The sequence below is a fragment of the Heloderma suspectum genome, chromosome 1, assembly GCF_057233095.1.
Source record: "Heloderma suspectum isolate Gila_16-S chromosome 1, 16-S_ref, whole genome shotgun sequence".
In the NCBI taxonomy this organism is placed as follows: domain Eukaryota; kingdom Metazoa; phylum Chordata; class Lepidosauria; order Squamata; family Helodermatidae; genus Heloderma; species Heloderma suspectum.
The window spans coordinates 409502205-409521780 of NC_139458.1; the positions used below are offsets into that span (position 1 = coordinate 409502205).

The 19576-nt window shown below is 42.3% G+C and overlaps 1 protein-coding gene across 1 annotated transcript in view; it reads left to right on the forward strand.

Annotated features, from left to right (window-relative positions):
- PLEKHH2 (pleckstrin homology, MyTH4 and FERM domain containing H2) overlaps positions 1-19576 on the forward strand; it is a 103816-nt gene that overhangs the window by 23082 nt on the left and 61158 nt on the right. Inside the window, exons 3-5 of the mRNA XM_084828944.1 lie at positions 9244-9306; positions 17824-17973; positions 18735-18818. Of these exons, the coding sequence (XP_084685070.1) occupies positions 9244-9306; positions 17824-17973; positions 18735-18818 (297 nt within the window). The remainder of the gene's footprint in view (positions 1-9243; positions 9307-17823; positions 17974-18734; positions 18819-19576) is intronic.

Genomic DNA, 19576 nt, shown 5'->3' on the forward strand with positions numbered 1-19576 from the left:
GGTTTCAGACAGGGGTCTTTCCCAATCCTACCTGGAGATGCGGGGGATTGAATCTGGGACCTTCTGCTCACTAAACACGTGCGTTACTATTGAGCTCCAGACTATCTATTCCTCTCCACACCAGCTCACATTGATTTTTTTTAATGACCTCCTGTTAGGAGTAGACTCTTTCAGTCTACTCCAATAGCCAACTCAAGACACATACAAAAGGATTCTTTTCAAGGCTTTAATCCCTTTACAACTTAATGACTCTTTCAGATGCTAATCACCAGCGACTAAACAATGAACAGCAGAGTAGCCTATGCTCCGGGTTAGGCAGTTGGTCCCTGTTTGAAGGAGAATCACTTGCAGACCCTGAACTTATGGGCTAGGGAGAGTTCCTCCCTCTTTCCCTTGGGTCCACAGGAGGCGACCATTGCTTGCGCGCCAAATGGGCGCTACGCCTCCTTTCCATGCCCTCCATCGCTCATCGCTCCCTGTGTCTGCATCGAGCGTCTAGCAAGTCCCCCTCCCGCACTCTCTCACTGCCAGGGTCACTATCTATCTCAGGAATGCTGAAAGGAGGAATCTCTGCCAGCTGCTGTGCCTGTGAGGGATGAGTGGGCTCCTCTCCCACAGATTGCTGTTCCTCCTCAGAATCAGAACTGCTCAGGGGTTATATGGGCTCAGTTTCCACCCTGACACCTCCCATCTTCCTGTGCTGTTCCTCTATTTGCTTGCTTGCTGTTCCTCACTGACCTTTGCTGCACACACACCTTTTCATTCTGTTGGTCAGCAGCAGGCCTTTGAATTGGTTATAGCAGGTCTGAAGACAAGTGTAGGAGGCATGAGTTGTGGTGGCTGAGATGAGGCACACTTGTTACTGTATGAAGGTTAGATAAGGGGTGGTGGGAAAACCAAACTGGGCTGTAGTGTGTGGGAGGGGAGAAAATAGAGATTTAAAAAAAAAAAGCAAATGGAGCCATGGGGAGAATCATAGAATCATAGGGTTGGAAGGTGTGAAATATTGATTTCAATTTACCCAGGACGACTCAGATGAGAGGCTTGGGATCTTGTGAGGTGGAGAAGAACATGCACACAACCAATGTAGATGAAAAAAAAGGAGATTTATTGAAATAAAAGAAATAAGCAAAAGTAGAACCTCCCCAGAGAGTTGCATGCTCTCTGAGGCTGAAGAGGTTACACAACTCACAACTTAGTTACAAAGAAATCTCAGAGTTTCAGGCTCTCCAAAGTTCAAGAGGTTGCACGCCTCTTAGATAAGAGCCCCAAACTAACAATCCTCAAGAAGTTGCACCCTTCTCTGAGGCTTAAGAGGCTGCATGCCTCTTAGGTAGAAACTTAGTTACCCAAATGTGGTGCATTAAATGACTAAGTAAACAATTAGCCGCTGTTTGTTGCTTAGCTCCAGATCGGTCCATGCCGCAAATGGCCCCCTGAGGCAATGGTGATACAGTGTCAGCCAGACTCAAGCCTAAGCCTGCTGTCTTATATCCTAAACCCAAACGGTTAAGTATGACAGAACAAAGATAACTGCGCCTTATCTAAGCCCTGGACAGTACAATCCTTTCCCTGAATTTTACCCAACACATACTCACCACAGTGCTATCAAGTACTTGGCCAGAGCACTTACTGTGTGTCCTGTGGATCGAGGGTACTATTTGTATGTGCACATACAAACGATCCAGATGCAACCCCGTCCCTCCTGAACAATGACAGATTCAGGGGTTTTATACCCTTTTCCCTCATTGGGGCTCATGATATCATAGAGGGGTTCATTACGTTATTTGTTGATAATACGTCGATAATACGTCATGTTCCCAATTTCCAGGATTGACGTTTGTTGTAGACAGCCTGGCACTGCCTTTGGACTCCCCAACATTTCTCAAGGTTGCTTCTGTGGTCATCAAGTGTGGTCATCAGTATCAAAACATATACTGATACCCCTCTTTTATTGGCCTATTTCCATCTTCTGTAACTGATACTTTGGCAATCTTCAGCACATACCAGAGCACCCACATTTGGCCTTCCTGCAATACAACCATTCATTCTCCATACACACCTCCCCTTCCTGATCTGGGCTATTCAGATGACATGGACTGGTTTAGAATGTTGACCTTTTTACATTTCATAGTGTTCTAAATGTTTTGGGTTACAAAATACATTTCAGGATGTTTACAATTCAGGCTTGTATTCAGGGTCAAACTTTGCATTCTGTTTCTTTTCACACCACATTTGTTATATTGCAAAGAAAAGAAAACAAGAGTATACTGTGGTGCCTGAAGTCTACAAGATTATCTACTAGGAGCAGGGGGAGAACTTATAATCAATCTTCATTGACAAAAATCAAGTAAAGGCGGATTTAAGAAATGAGAGAAATTAATACAAGTGATAAGATATTAGAAGTAAATATTTAAGGGAAATATAAGTGGATATGAGGAGACATTAAAATGACAACCTGAAGAAAAATGGGAAAATAAAAATCACACTGTGTCAGAGGGGCCTAGAAGATCATCAAGTCCAACCCCCTGTTCAATGCAGGAAGTCAGATTCACAGGCAGTCTCCCATCCAAGTACTAACCAAGGCTGACACTGACCTACTGCAGCTTGCTTCTGGCAGAGAGAGATTTTAGGGGGAATTGGGTTTGCTGCTGGCCAAAAGAAACAGAGAAAGAGAGTTTGCCTCCTATGAAATGGCCTGTTGGAGCAGAAAACTGTATTCTGTGGACTGGTTTTGTGTTTTGGGGCTCAGACCCCATCTCTACCATGTAATCAGTTTCTTGAGCAAGAGTTCATCTTCTGTGAAATGGGTGTTTTCTGACTGGCCGCTTCCATCACAGCAGCCATTTGTGAATGGGCATCCCCCAAGAGTATCCACAATATGAAGGTGCCGATGACACTTTCTCAAAATTCCAAATGTGCCCCTGGCCCCCAAAAGTTGGGGTTTATGAGCTTTATGATGATATTCAAATAAGCAATTCCAGTAGATTTTATGAGATCAAATGAGGTCTGTTAGTAACTAGCTGGTCTATGCCTCTCTGGACAATGATTACTTTATATAATGTGCTGACTGTAGCTAATCATAATCGGACAACAAGCAAGAGGTATGGACAAAGTGCGTCTACAGATTGTTGTGGCCAATAAAATCAGTCTAAGGCCTGGTTTAGAAGTATTGGGAAACTGGTTTCCTGATACATGAGCCTTTGGCTCCCCCTTCCCCCTCTTATGCATGCCAGAGGAGGAGATTGAAAGTTCTACTTTCAACTTTAAACTAGCCACAGTTCCCTGTGCTGGGGATTATTTATGTATTTATTTTAGTAAAAACCATCAGTGAGGAAAAGACAAAAATAAATAAGATTTTTAAAATATACCAAAGTACCAAAATCCAGAGGAAATTACTACTCTACATTTGACACTAATCAAACTACTCTCCTTGAGCTGTTTTTGTTACAACAATGAACAGAGAAAAGCCACATGTGAATAAAATATCCAATGCCTTTAGGAAAAATAGTTGAAATACAAAAAGCAAAGCCAATCTGCTTCCCTGAAGTATGATCACTACAAGGTCTTAATAGGAAAATGAGTTGTATGCTCAGAACAATTTTGCAAAGTTCAGCTGAAAGTCTCTTGACTATATTTAGAAGTGTTTTTGTTTTCACTTAGTCCACAAACTATAATGAATGTTTATTCTTTGTTTAGCATTTACATTCAGTTAGATGTTCAAATACTTTCTACTAAGGTTCTCCAACTAAAAGGCAGTTTTCATTAAAAAAAAAATGTAATTAAAAAAAATGATAAGCCTAGCAGTATCAGTAAGTATTGCTGAGACCCTGGGTGACTCAACAAGTTGGCTAGTGTTACAGTTCAGAGGATGGTCTGCAAGGGTCTTGAATAACTTTCCCTGCTGTCACTAGTTGCATGGTATATAAGTCTTATCAAAGAATCATGTATGCCAATTTATTATGTCCTAAAACACTAGAAAACAATCCTTGTCAGGATCTAGTGACTTCCAGGCTTACCACATGGGATATCATCATAAGATTATCAACATAAAACTCAAGATATTAATAAGGAACAAAGGTGGGGCATTCCCTGGCAGGGGCGCACCACCCATGAACCCACCTCCCAAGTCTTCATGCTTTGGAGTAGCAACAAAGTCACTGAGCACTTTTCCTCTTCCCCCTGTCACTTGAGGAAAATACAGTGGGGCTGTTTGCATCACACAATGAGCCACAGCACCCACGGGCATCACCCTGAATATTCACATAACCCTAGAACAGGCCATGGGTTATGTGAGGGTTAATCTCACTTGCTGGGTTCACACAACATGACAACCCAGTTGGGGGTTGAATATTCAAGATGGCACCCTCAGGCACCATGGCTCGTTGTGGCTTAAATAAGCCACGAAGAGCCACAGCATGTCATGCAAACCCAGTCAGTGCCACATCCTACATTTTGAAGCTACAGCTGGTCTTACTAATGGTAAAGAAAATGCAGAATTGTCTTCAGAATTAAGCCCTATTCAGGCATTATTAATAGGGCTTCCCTCAGTGCATGAGTGAGGCCAGGTCACAGCAAGTAGCTCAGCTGCCTGATTTCATGTGCATTATGTAGCCCCTGTCCCAGGTGTCTGCACGTACAGCATAAATATCTGCAGAGAAAGGGCCATTGCACACACAGCTCTACACATGGAAGCCTTCAAGCAAACTAGAACCCTGATAGTGCAGGTCTCTGGCTCACATGGAGGCTGCCACATGTACAGCTCCACACATGTATGTGTGAAGTCCTCTCTCTAGGTGTCTGTACTGTACTGTACATGCATGCACATACTGATTGGTTAATATAATTACTTAAACATACTGAACTGCAACTAAACAGAACCTTTATGTTTCCTAGGGTGGTAACCTAAAATAAGAAGGTGCAAAGACAAAGGTATTCAGGAAAGGTCCACAAGCACTTACGCTTAGGGGGGCAGAGATTGTTGCAAGACTCCATCTGGAAGCTATAGACAGAAATTATTGACCAGAACTATATCTCTGTCTACTGGACAGGCTATAGGTGGAAATTGTTAACACTTACAGATAGCTCAGCATTTTATTATTTATTTATTTATACATTTCTATACCGCTGAATATCATAAAATCTCTCTGCGGTTCACAATTCCTCAGCATGGGGAGTTAATGATATGACTTGAGGAATAATAGCCTTTGGTGGTTTTTATTTTATTTTATTTTATTTTTATTTATTAAAGACTGGTCGGTTTAAGTTTTAAAGGCATCCTGTTCCACTGGGTGGTGGTGGTCAAGGAGAGTCTGTAGTAATATACTTGAACATCCTTCTTTGAGCACTCAGTAATCCCTTTTGAGTCCTGATAGATTATCAACAAAAAGATAGCTGACTCTGAAACATTAGTCAGTTCTTATGTCAAAACAGCCATCCATAATAAAACAGCTGCTAGTTTAGGGCCCACAATTTGAGCATGTTGTACACTCCTATTCTCACAGCAGCAGGCTTGCATGAGAATGAGAGTATTCAAGTACATTTCCAATTTACAAGATCAAAATTTAGATGCTGCCAGAAAGCAGACTAACTTAAGCATACTGCAAGCTCATGTAAAACTACTTAACATATTTTCTTGACACAGTCAGCTTTACAAGAAGCTATGATTTAATCTTGGCTTTACTTTATTAACTAGCTGAGAACTATTTTTGGAGTGCACACTCCATTCAGCCATTTAGCTTGAGTCTGCTTTGGGTGTTATTCTTTTCTGAATTTTAAATCCCAGATATGCATTTAGTTAAGTGATTTTTGTTGCTGTTGACAGCAGAGGAGTTGGACTGGATGGCTAATTTTTGTGCTGGTTTCTGAAATGGGATTTTGGACTGCACTTAATGATCAGATATAATGCTGAACTAGTGACAGGTAGGGATGTCAGAGAATTTCTCCACGAATCTCAGGGAGGCCGAATGCCAGCACATTCGGCCCCCCGAAATTGGTGGAGAAAAGGTCTGCCCCCCCTGCCCCCCCCGGGACGGGACTTACCTTGTGCGAATGTCCCTGGCGGCGGCGGCGGCGGCTGGTCTTCCGACCAGCTGCCTCCGCAGCCATTTCCAAGGTAAACAACAACAACAACAACAAATGTGATAGGCTACGTAAAGATTTACGTAGCCTATCACGGCTAGATTTTTAAAAAACACCGTGATAGGCTATGTAAATGTTTACGTAGCCTATCACGGCTGAGTGAAAACAAAACAAAACCGCGTGTACGCAAATGGCGGCGCCCATGGGCGCCGCCATTTGCCTTCCTTATTTTGGCACGTGTAGTCTACGTAAACATTTACGTAGACTACAGCGAAAATAAGGGGAACGCAAATAGCACGTGGGGGGGGTTTCACTCAGCCATGATAGGCTACGTAAACATTTACGTAGCCTATCACGGCTGACTGCAGGGATGGAAACGGCGGCGGCTACGGCCGCCGCCATTTGCGTCCCGGCAGGATAGAAGGATTTGCAGCCGGAGGAACGGGGCACCTCCCCCCCGGTCAGAATTTCGGGGGGAGGGACGGAGCGCCTCCCCCCCACCACGAATCAAGCTTTGGGATCAGGTAAGGGAGTTTCGTACATCCCTAGTGACAGGCAAACTTATCCCAAATGAATTAATTATTTCCTGGGAAAGTAACCAATTCGTTTGTGTAATCTCGGACAAGAGTTCCCCTTTAACTTGAGATCCTGTTCTGTGTTTACGTGTTCTTGTGCATACACAATATTAAACTGCATCTTGGGAACTGTACTTTGGAACTGTATTATGTCTTATGACATCATGTATCACCATGTTAGATACCCTTTCTTGGTTGTTTCCATGTGGTCTTTCTGGGTAATGTTTACTTGCTGTCACTGGTTGGTATATGGAGAAGACATCTATGGATCAATATATGGAGGTCTATACATCCTAGATGGCAGTTCCTTCAAACAGGATTGGCTTTGCGAAACAGTTCAAATGCCACCCTTTTCCTATAGTGTTAAAGTGTTATGATCACATTTCATCCTGAAAGAAACCAACCAACTCAACACATGTACAGAAATGCTATAGTGTAGATGCTCTGAAGCTCGCAATCTTTTCTGAAATTAATAACTAATTTGTAAGACAACGATCCAAGATCTCTACATGGGTGAGCATACCGCATGCATGAGTTCCGACCAACAAGCCAACTAATTACGAAATTTGGCACTGTGCATAACTGTGGCTAAGTGTGCTTTGGAGAATTCTAGTGTGATGGGACGAGGAACACATGAACCTGTGGCCCGCTCTGAATTGGTAAACTGTTTGGGAAGGGTAATGTCTGGATGTTGTTGGATAAACTGCAATGCCTCCTGTCTTAATACTTTTCCTTAAGGTTTCAAAATGCAAATAGCCAAAATTGAGTTTCTTGTGTTCATCTTCTACTTTAAGGCTTCCCATAGGCAGCTGGCTGGCCACTCTTTGAACAGAATGTTGAACTAGATAGGCCTTTGGTTTGATTCAGTGTGGCTTTTTTATGTTCTTACATTCTTTTGCATATCAACTGATGGCTAGAAGCTTTAACAGTGCAACTGTATGCATATCTTTTCAGAATTAAGTCCCATTGAGTTCAGTAGGACTTACTCCCAGGTAAATTTGTTTAGAATTGCAGCCTAAATTTACATTGCACATCTGGGTGATTGCTCTATTCTGATACAATATACATCATGAAATACAATTCATGAACCAAAAAATCCAGGGTTCAAATTTTGTCTCAGGGCCAAGCTACATATAACACTGAATGAATCGCTTGGAGGCACTTCAGGTATGGTTGGGTTTTTAAAAAAAAAGCAATTTAATAATATGTGTGAGAGGGGCAGTTTTCATCAGAACTGCAGCATGTGGGGAGGGGAAACTTAGCGGTGATCCTGATGAAAATTGCCTCTCTTGTGCCCTGTTTTTAACCTTAGGAAAAAAGCTTTCATTGGTTGTGATGGGAATTTTTTTTCTTAAGGCTAATAAGGCTAATAGCAGCTCTAGGGAGTGATTTTTATCGAGATCATGATTAGGGAAGGAAGGGTTAAACATCCCCTTCCCACACACTGTGATCCTGATGATTGTGTGTGCGCGCGCGTGCGCGCACACACACACACCATTCTTACTATTAAATTGCAAAAAGAAAACACTGACATGCTTCCAAGTGATATGTTTAGTGTCATGTAGTTTAGCCCTCTCATATGTAGTTTAGCCCTCAGCCATGGACTCTCTAAATGGAATCCAGCTATTTATTATTTCATTTATTACATTTCTATACCACCCAATAGCTGAAGCTCTCTGGGCAATTTACAAAGATTAAAAATCTTTAAAAATACACTATACGTAGTGTAAAACCATTTACAGACAAACATATAAACAGACAACACACACAGAGACAGCATATAACTAAAACAATTTCAAACAATCAGCAATAAGACAAATCCAGGACCTGATTAACTTCATCATCCAAATGCCTGGGAGAAATACATATTTATATTAAAATATTTCTAACCCGCCCTATATCAAAATATCTCAGGTGGGATACAATCAATAACAACAATTTGGCATGAACTCATAAATCTCACAATCCAGTTTGAAAGCAGTAATAGTAAGTCAAACCAAGCTATGGCCATTGAGAACCAAAAACGTGGGTGAAAAGCCAGGTCTTGAATTGGCACTCAAATGAAGCCAGCATCGGCACCATCTGGGCATCTATGGGGAGGACATTCCATAACCAAGATACCACAGCAAAAAAGGTCCTCTCACATCTCCACATAATATACTGCTCCCAATGATGGGATGCAGAGGAGAGCGCCTTTGGCAGATATTAATACTTGGACAGGTGAATACAGGGAGAGGCACACCCTCAAGCTAGTTTCCTCTGCTGACGAAAGGTTTCCATCAGTGGAATGGGGACGGAGAATTGCTGCAAATCTTGCCACTGTCTGTTCCACTGACAGAAGCCGTCCATCAGTGGAAGCAATTATTTGGCTTCTCACCCCGGGTGGCCTTATGTGACTCTTAGCCTCACCCACCTCTATCTGCAATACGTAAGATTGTTATAAGGATTATTGAGATAATTATGTGAAACTCTTTGACCCCTTAGGAAAAGCACTATATATTTATAGTGATGATGAATACTTTCACTGGTAGCTACCAAGGAAGCTTGCATCTCATGTTGTTGGTTTTTTTTACATATCTCTATACAGATGCAGCAACTTGAAAAACAAGTTATTGATGCAGATCGTCAGGCAGAAAAAGCTTTTCAGCAGGTATGTTCATAATGCAGAAATACTAATGCTCTAAAGTTAAACTAATACACATTTATTTATTTTTTATTTAATTTGTATTATATTTTAACCCACTTTTCAAACAAGTATTGTCTCTGAAAGTGGCTCACAGCAGTCAAAAAATACGCCCTAATTTCTGAAGAAACTAGATACACAACACTAGATAATAACAAGACTAGATACACAAGGGAAAGGGAACGGAGGGGAAAGTTGGAGAAGAGAGACTAGCCTGACAATGGCAGAATAAAGTAGCAAGTTGTAAACAGGCATTTATATTTGTCCTTTGGGCATGTGGGAGACAGAGAATGGATGCTGAGGGAACCAGGCTCTTTAAAAAGACATGCTGGAGATTTTCCACAATGAAGTCTGTTTGGTTCTACTGGGACTAAATGTGCCTTTAGAATCTCTCAGGTAGCAACTGTATGAAGCCCAATTCAGAGAAGTTAATAGCAGTGTGGAGACTCCTCCATGTGGCAAGGCATTTGTGTGAAGCTGTTTGCCATGCAATTCCAGAAATGTTTCACTGTGCCCTTGCAATGAACACATACTTGTATTTTACCCCATGAACACATCAGAAAGTCCTAATTGGAAATGGGGGCTTGTGGCATATTATACAGAATAGTTGTGTTCATTATACATGAAAGTGTTATCCTTGTAGAAAATGCATTGTGAGAAGAAAACCCTAGGTAGGAGCCGAGACCATTCCATAATCTTGTGACATAACAAATTTACTATGGACAGAAGCTTTGGATCCTTAGAGTAATGTGTTAGTAACTGCTAGGGTTTTTCCAGATTTACTTCACGGGTGAAGCTGAATTTAAAAGAAAGAAGATAACATTGACTTTGAACAGCATGAACCCTTCTTGGTATGCCTGGCTTGTAATGCCTTCATGGCCTTAGCTAGATTGCCTGTACAAATATGCTAGCAATTTGTAGATAACCAAGCCTTTTATCTTTGTTGGTTTTGTTAGGCATGTTCAGGTCTTCCATTACTTTACCACATGCTATCTATGAGCTATGTCTAGTCTATACAAAAGCAAAGAGGGTGTTTTAAGACTATTTTGTTAATTAGAATTGGACACATTATGCAGCTATAACTTTCTCAACAAATTAGTACAGGGTTTTCCCTAGGATTCTTAGTAAATTGGCTAAGTAAAACACTACTTTTAATTTATTCTGTGCATACATTTGTGTATTAACAAAATCTGCATGTAATATAAACAAGCGGAGAAAAGATTCAAAATAGAGGTGAACATACTGGGGACAAGATAGCATTTTGCAAATATTTTTGCCCAATAAAGCATACTCCTTTGCAATAGCGTGAAAACTTTTCACAAAGGGGCATTGGAGGGTTTACATCCCCTTTGCCAAGGCAACTAAGTTGATGTTCCTTTGCTCTGATTCAGTCAGAGTAAAAGATCAAGGCAAAACTCTTGTCATGTCAGTCAGTGCAGCATTGCAAGGCAGGAACTATTGTCCCAGTTGGCTGGGCATTGGGATGCATTCCCTCTTCTTTTCCGTACACCCACCCACCCCAAAGTTAGTTAGTTAGTTAGTTAGTTAGAAATTTTCTTGGCCACCTTTCAGGGCAGAAGCCATCCCAAGGCAGCTCACAGCAATAAAATAAAAAAGAGTTAAAATATTAAAAGCAATAAAACATAAACACAATAAAATAGTGATAAAAGCAACAATAAAACCCATCAATAAAACCAACAACAATAGCAAAAACAGAACAACAATCATATCAAGAGAAGGCCAAGATAAAATAAAACATTTTCAAGGCCTTCTTAAAAGTCTGCAATGACGGAGCATGGCAGACCTCCAAGGGCAGCTTGCTCCAAAGGTGTGGGACCACTGCAGAGAAGGTCCTCTCTCTCTTATCTTAAAGTCTGGGCAGGCTGATATGGATGTAAGCAGTCCTTCAAGCAACTTGGTCCCAAACCGGTTTACGGCTTTAAAGGTCAAAAACAGCACTTTAAATTGGGCTCGGAAACACACTGGTAACCAGTGCAGCTGATGCAGTATAGGTGTTATGTGATCAAATCTCCTCACCCCCACCAATACTGGGGCAGCCACATTCTGCACCAGCTGAAGTTTCTGAACTGTCTTCAAAGGCAGCCCCACGTATAGTGCATTACAGTAGTCCAGCCCAGACGTGACTAGCGCGTGGATAACTGAGGCAAGGTCCATCCTCTCCACATAGGGGCTCAGCTGGCATACCAGCCTAAGCTGGTAAAAAACACTCCTGGACACCGCAGCCACCTGGGCTTCCCCAGTTAGCTCAGAGTCCAGGAGGACTCCCAGACTGCGTACCTGGTCTTTCAGGGGGAGTGCAACCCCATCGAAGACCAGTTGTAAACCTCCACCTGAAGTAGTTGGTTTCCCTACCCACAGAAGCTCCGTCTTGTCTGAATTAAGTTTCAGCTTGTTCACCCTCTTCCATTCCACAATAGCCTCCAGACACTGGTTCAAGAGTTCCACAGCCTCCCTGAGATATTCAGATGGAAACGAGAGGTAGAGCTGAGTGTCGTCCACATACTGATGACATTTCAGCCCAAACCTCCTGGTGACTTCCCCCAGCGGTTTCATGTAGATGTTAAAAAACATGGGGGACAAGATAGAACCTTGCAGCATCCCAAAAGCTAACAGCCATGGGATGGAACAGAAGTCCCCCAGCACCACCTTCTGAGAGTGCTCCTCCAGAAAGGACCACATTAAAACTGTGCCTCCCAAGCCCAATCCAGATAACCAATCCAGAAAAATACCATGGTCGATGGTATCAAAAGCCGCTGAGAGGTCCAGAAGAACCAACAGGGTAGCACTCCCCCCATCCATTCCCCAGCGTAAGTCATCAACCAGGGCGACCAAGGCTTTTTCCAGCCCATAACCAGGCCTGAAACCTGATTGGAATGGATCTAGGTAATCAGTTTCATCCAAAACAGGTTGGAGTTGTGAGACCACCACAAGCTGCAGCACCTTGCCCAAGAATGGCAAAATTGACACAAGACGATAGTTATCCAAAACCATAGGCTCTACATTTGGTTTCTTCAACAAGGGCCTCACCACAGTTTCTTTCAAAGCTGCAGGGACCTCACCATCCCTCGAGGAGGCATTTACTACCTCGGAGGTCCAGATATCCAGCCCAGCTTCAGCAGATTTCACAAGCCAGAATGGACAACGGTCTAAAGGGCAAGTAGTAGGCCTCAGTCTTCCAAGCAGTTTGTCCACATCCTCAGGTTGCAGAAGCTGAAAGGTATCCATAACATGACTAGATGGCACACCAGCCCCATCCATATCAGACTCTGTCAAAACAATGGCATCCAAGTCAGCATGAATATGAGCGATTTTATCTGCAAAGTGTTTGGCCAATTGTTCACAGCAGGCCTTTGAGGGTTCAAGTTGTTCTGTTCCAAGGCCTATGCCCAAGAGGCCTTTAACCACACAAAAGAGCTCTGCTGGATGACACTGAGCAGATGCAATGGTGGCGGAGAAGTAGGATTTCTTCACCGCCATCACCACCACAGAATAAGATCACAAGTGGATTCTTACCTGTGTTCGATCGTATTTGTTCCAATCTTCTGCCATTTGCACTCTAATCATCGACAGTGGTTTCATTGCCCTCAGCTCCTCAGAATACCAAGGAACTGACATGGTTCTACGACTAGGTCAAGGATGTTTGGGATCATATTGATAGCCCGGGTCATCTCCTCATTCCAAGCAGTGACCAGGACCTCAGTGGGACCGCCATCTAAGCCTGCAGGAAAATCCCCAAGAGACCTCAAAAATCCATCTGGATTCATCAGCCTCTGGGGACGGACCATCAGATTTGGTCCCCCACCGCTGCAGAGGTTACAGGTGGCCTGAAGGTCAAAACTGATCAGATAATGCTCTGTCCATGCCAAAGGAGTCACTACTGGCTCCCCCACCTGCAGATCATTTTCTCCCAATCCAGCACAGAAAACTAGGTCGAAAGTATGTCCTGGCATATGTGTTGGGAATGGTAAGAGGAACAGCAGATGAGAATATGCAAAAAAAAAAAAAAGGAGTAAGTGGAAGATGGGGGTATTCACACACCCTCCAAAATGGCAACACTGCAAATTGAACTTCACAAAAATTCAGCGCAGCACTAATTCGAAGGATTTTTAGCACTGAGTGTGAAAATGCTTTCATTTATTACAGTGGGACTAACTTCCAAGTAATGGTTCTTAGAGCTGCAGCCTCAGACAGAATCTCACAAATAATTATTTAACTGAATAATCAAGGCAAATACCAGGGCACTGTTAACCTTCTGTATAAATACTATTAGATGTCTAATATTAGTTTTATAAATAATACATTTTATAGAAGCACAACTTTTATAAACATCTTATGTCCATCTGCATTTGGAATTCTGCCTATGATATAGCTTTGGTCACTCCATCTCATTAAGGATATTGTAGAGGTGGAAAAGGTGCAGAAAAGGGCAACCAAAATGGTCAGGGGGGTTGGAGCAGTTTCTCAACAAGGAAAGGCTAAAGCATTTGAGGTTATTTTAGTTGTTTTTAAAGAAAACTAATGGTGCACTTGATAGAAGTTTATAAAATTATGCAAGTTTGTAGAAAGTAGATAGACATTTTTCTTCCTCATAACACTAGAAGTTGGAGTCATCCAGTGAAATTGATTGGCAGTAGATTCAGGGCTGACAAAAAAAAATACTTTTTTCACACAATGCATCATTAACATGGAATTTACTGGAACAGCACATGTTGATGGGAACTGGATTAGATGGTTTTAAAGATGGATTAGACAAGTTCTATCACTGGGCATTAGCTAGGCTTTTAAATATGTTAAATGTTATATTGTTTTAATTTGGCCTTCTGTTTTGCTTCTGCTGCTATTTTTATGCTGTTTTATATTGTTTTTATATATTTACTGTAAACTTCATATTCTTTTTATTTTGTTAAACGCTCTGCGAGGTTTGACCTGAAAAGTGGCATTTGTTGTTCAGTCGTTAAGTCGTGTCCGACTCTTCGTGACCCCATGGACCATAGCACGCCAGGCCTTCCTGTCCTCCGCTCTCTCCCGGAGTGTGCTCAAGTTCGTATTCATTGCACCAGTGATGCTATCTAGCCATCTCATCCTCTGCCGCCCCCTTCTGCTTTTGCCTTCAGTCTTTCCCAGCATCAGGGTCTTTTCCAGTGGCTTTTCTCTTCGCATTAGGTGGCCAAAATATTTGAGCTTCAGCTTCAGTATCTGTCATTCCAATGAGCGGTCAGGGATGATTTTCTTTAGGATTGACTGATTTGTCCTCCTTGCATTCCAGGGGACTCTAGGTTTCATTGGACTCTAGGCTTCTCCAGCACCACAGTTCGAAAGCATCAATTCTTCGGCGCTCAGCCTTCCTTATAGTCCAGCTCTCACAGCCATACGTTACTACTGGGAAAACCATAGCTTTCATTAGACAGACCTTTGTCAGCAAGGTGATGTCTCTGCTTCTTACTATGCTGTCTAGGTTTGCCATAGCTTTATCTTTATCGTTGGCGATTTGATCTCTAGTTCCTCTGCCTCTTCGGAACCCAGCTTGTACTTCCGGTAGTTCTCGGTTCACATGCTGCTGAAGCCTAGCTTGTAGGACTTTGAGCATCATGTGAAATGAGCGCAATTGTGCGGTAGTTTGAACACTCTTTGGCATTGCCCTTCTTTGGAATCGGAATGTAAACTGACCTTTTCCAGTCTTGTGGCCGCTGTTGAGTGTTCCAAATTTGTTGGCATATTGAGTGCAGCACTTTAACAGCATCATCTTTTAGGATTTTAAATAGCTCAGCTGGAATACTGTCATCTCCGCTAGCTTTGTTGTTAGTAATGCTTCCTAAGGCCCACTTGACTTCACTCTCTAGGATGTCCGGCTCAAGTTCAGTGACATCTTGGGAATCAGCGAACTAAAATGGACAAGCATGGGCGAATTTAATTCAGGTGACCATCATATCTTCTACTGTGGGCAAGAATCCCTTAGAAGAAATTGAGTAGCACTCATAGTCAACAAACGGGTGGGAAAAGCAGTACTGGGGTACAATCTTAAAAACAATAGAATGATCTCAGTACGAATCCAAGGCAAACCATTCAACATCACAGTAATTCAAGTCTATGCCCCAACCACTGAGGCCGAAGAAGCTGAGGTTGATCGGTTCTATGAAGACCTACAACACCTTCTACAACTAACACCAAAAAAAGATGTCCTCTTCATCATAGGGGATTGGCATGCTAAAGTAGGAAGTCAAGAAACCGGGATAACAGGCAAGCATGGCCTTGGTGTACAAAATGAAGCAGGACAAAGGCTAATAGAGTTTTGCCAAGAGAACACGCTGATCATAGCAAACACTCTTTTCCAACAGCACAAGAGGCGACTCTACACATGGACATCACCAGACGGTCAATATTGAAATCAGATTGATTATGTCCTTTGCAGCCAAAGATGGAGAAGCTCTATACAGTCAGTAAAAACAAGACCTGGAGCTGACTGTGGCTCAGATCATGAGCTGCTTCTTGCAAAATTTCGGCTTAAATTGAAGAATGTAGGGAAAACCACTAAACCATTCAGATATGACCTAAATCATATCCCTTATGAATATACAGTGGAAGTGAGGAATAGATTTAAGGATTAGACCTGATAGACAGAGTGCCTGAGGAACTATGGACGGAGGTCCGTAACATTGTTCAGGAGGCAGCAACGAAATCCATCCCAAAGAAAAAGAAATGCAAGAAAGCCAAGTGGCTGTCTGATGAGGCTTTACAAGTAGCTGACGAGAGAAGGGAAGCGAAAGCAAGGGAGAAAGGGGAAGATATATCCAGCTGAATGCAGAGTTCCAGAGAATAGCAAGGAGAGACAAAAAGGCCTTCTTAAATGAACAATGCAAAGAAATCGAGGAAAACAACAGAATGGAAAAGACTAGAGATCTCTTCAAGAAAATCGGAGATCTCAAGGGAACGTTTTATGCAAAGACGGGCATGATAAAGGACAAAGAAGGCAGGGACCTAACAGAAGCAGATGAGATTAAGAAGAGGTGGAAAGAATACACAGAAGAACTATACAGGAAAGATCTTAATCTCCCTGATAGCCACGATAGCGCGGTCACTGAACTTGGGCCGGACATCCTAGAGAGTGAAGTACTACCGGAAGTACAAGCTGGGTTTCGAAGAGGCAGAGGAACTAGAGATCAAATCGCCAACTTTCGCTGGATCATGGAGAAAGCAAGAGAATTCCAGAAAAACGTCTCTTTCTGCTTCATTGACTACGCTAAAGTCTTTGTGTGGATCACAACAAACTGTGGCAAATTCTGAAAAAAGATGGCGGTACCAGACCACCTTACCTGTCTCCTGAGAAACCTGTATGAGGGTCAAGAAGCAACAGTAAGAACCAGACATGGAACAACCAATTGGTTCAAAATTGGGAAAGGAGTATGACAAGGCTGCATATTGTCGCCCTGCTTATTTAACTTATATGTAGAGTACATCATGAGAAACGCGGGGTTGGATGAATCACAGGTCGGAATTAAGATTGCTGGGAGAATTATCAACAACCTCAGATATGCAGACGATACCACCCTAATGGCAGAAAGCGAAGAGGATCTCAAGAGCCTCTTGTTGAGGGTGAAAGAGGAGAGTGCAAAAGCTGGTTTGAAACTCAACATTAAAAAAACTAAGATCATGGCATCTGGCCCCATCACTCCCTGGCATATGGAAGGGGAAGAAATGGAAGCAGTGACAGATTTTACTTTCTTGGGCTCCAAGATCGCCGCAGACGGTGACTGTAGCCATGAAATTAAAAGATGCTTGCTCTTTGGGAGGAAAGCTATGGCAAACTTAGACAGCATAGTAAGAAGCAGAGACATCACCTTGCCGACAAAGGTCCGTCTAATCAAAGCTATGGTTTTCCCAGTAGTAATGTATGGCTGTGAGAGCTGGACTATAAGGAAGGCTGAGCGTCGAAGAATTGATGCTTTTGAACTGTGGTGCTGGAGAAGACTCTTACGAGTCCCCTGGACTGCAAGGAGGACAAATCAGTCAATTCTAAAGGACATCATCCCTGACTGCTTATTGGAAGGACAGATACTGAAGCTGAAGCTGAAATATTTTGGCCACCTAATGCGAAGAGAAAACTCTCTGGAAAAGACCCTGATGCTGGGAAAGACTGAAGGCAAAAGGAGAAGGGGATGGCAGAGGATGAGATGGCTAGATAGCATCACTGATGCAATGAATATGGACTTGAGCACGCTCCGGGAGAGAGCGGAGGACAGGAAGGCCTGGCATGCTATGGTCCATGGGGTCACGAAGAGTCGGACATGACTGAACGACTGAACAACAACAACAAATTGTATCACTTATCTCATCCTGAAATTTGTTTTCTCTATCAGTCTCTAGGCAAGAACATGCTTGCTTGTAGATTTTAGCACTTCTATTATACTCTGTCATATGTAGTAAATTATTCTTCTTTTATATATCATGCTATATTTTAACTTCTAGGTGCAGATTATGGAGGAGAAACTAAAAGCTGCTAATGTTCAAACTAGCGAGTCAGAGACGAGGTTGTATAAGAGATGTCAAGATCTAGAGACCCAGGTGCAGGAGAAAGATGACATTATACAGAATTTGGAGCAACAGCTTGTGGAGCAGGTTGGAAATGACAGGGTTTATACTCCATTACTTACATGTATAGTGGCTTGTACAAGAGATAAGGGCAGAGAAGGAGAAGAAAAAACATTTTTACTTCTTAAATTTCTTCCAGTCTTGCTAAAAAAAAATCAGATTCTGTAAAGATGCCTATTCATGGTTCTGTCTGAGATAAAAATTCTTAAGAACTGAGAACAACTGCTCAGAAGATTAGACCTAAAGCATCCAATATGACTTTGTGTCCTCACAATTTCACTATTATGCAACCTAGTATTGGCACAACACTAGCCATGGTATTTGTGTACCAGTGTTTTCTCCCTTCCCTATAAATGCTGTACAACAGGGGTGGGCAGAAGGTAAATCTCCAGATGTTTTGGACTTCAACTCCCAGAAGCCTCTGCCAACTTGGCCAGTGGTCAGGAATGTTGGGAGTTGAAGTCTAAAACAACTGGATATCAGCCTTCCATTCACCCCTGCTGTACAAGGGTAATTAAGGCATTCTCAGTGGCTGGAGGGGAGAATTGGGTGGCCATTTTTGTGGCTCAGGAGCTGGGTCTTTACTGGAGGTGTGGACCTAATTTTGCTTTTTCTGTGGGGGTTACTTTTTTGCAAGGGGATAAGAGCTGGATATTGTAGTCTGCTTGCTAAGCATTTTGCTTCTTTAATTACTAAGGTAATTACTAAGGTTGCCCTCAGGTGGCTGATAGCAGGTTTTTAGGGTCAAAGATGCAAGTTACAAAAAAACTGAGTCTATCTTGTTTCAGAAGCAAATAAGAATACAAGAGGCAAAAATTATAGAAGAAAAAGCAGCTAAGATAAAGGAATGGGTGACTGTGAAGCTCCATGAGGTGAGTCATGCTAAATTGAATAAAATGTATAGAAGATGATTCAAAGCTACTTGAACTCAGTGGAACAGTTCCCATCTAAGTAGGTAATAGATAAAATACTTGGGTAAGCAATTTCTTTAATAGCACAACAGAATTATTTGGATGAGGTTTCTTCTGTATAAAGTACAAGGATCCTCTGCTAACAAAGTGCCAACTCAAAACTGCACAGGTGAAAACCAACCTTAATCAAATAATTAAGGTTTCATGAGCACACAACCACCATTTCCCATGTTGTCTTGTCACTAGATTTTCAAATGTAGTTCTTAACTTTTGTGGATGTATTTGCAAGGCAGAAGTTGCATGTTAAGTTCCTCCATGAAAGTACTTTGTTCTGTAACATGTCAGGTTGCCCATAGCATTTGCCTGTGCTTTCAACATTCTTCCCAAGAAATGGAAATTTAACACACAGTCTTAGGGTGCAATCCTATGCATTTTCCAGAACACCCCAGCCAGCATGGCTGGCTGGAAGGATCCTGGGAGTTGTAGGACTTCTTTCTGTCTAAACATGCATAGGATCACACCCTTAGCCATTCATAGATTTGTCCTTTGTGGGACATAGACAACCTGAAAGAGAAAAAAGAGTATTTTGTAGCCAAGAGGAGGTACTGTCCCAGATGTGACAACTGCTTCTTCCTAACACAGCACAGAATTGGAATTTATAGGTAAGTGAAATTTCCTTTTTCGTTACATGAAAAAAATGTTTTCTCTTCTTTCTAAGG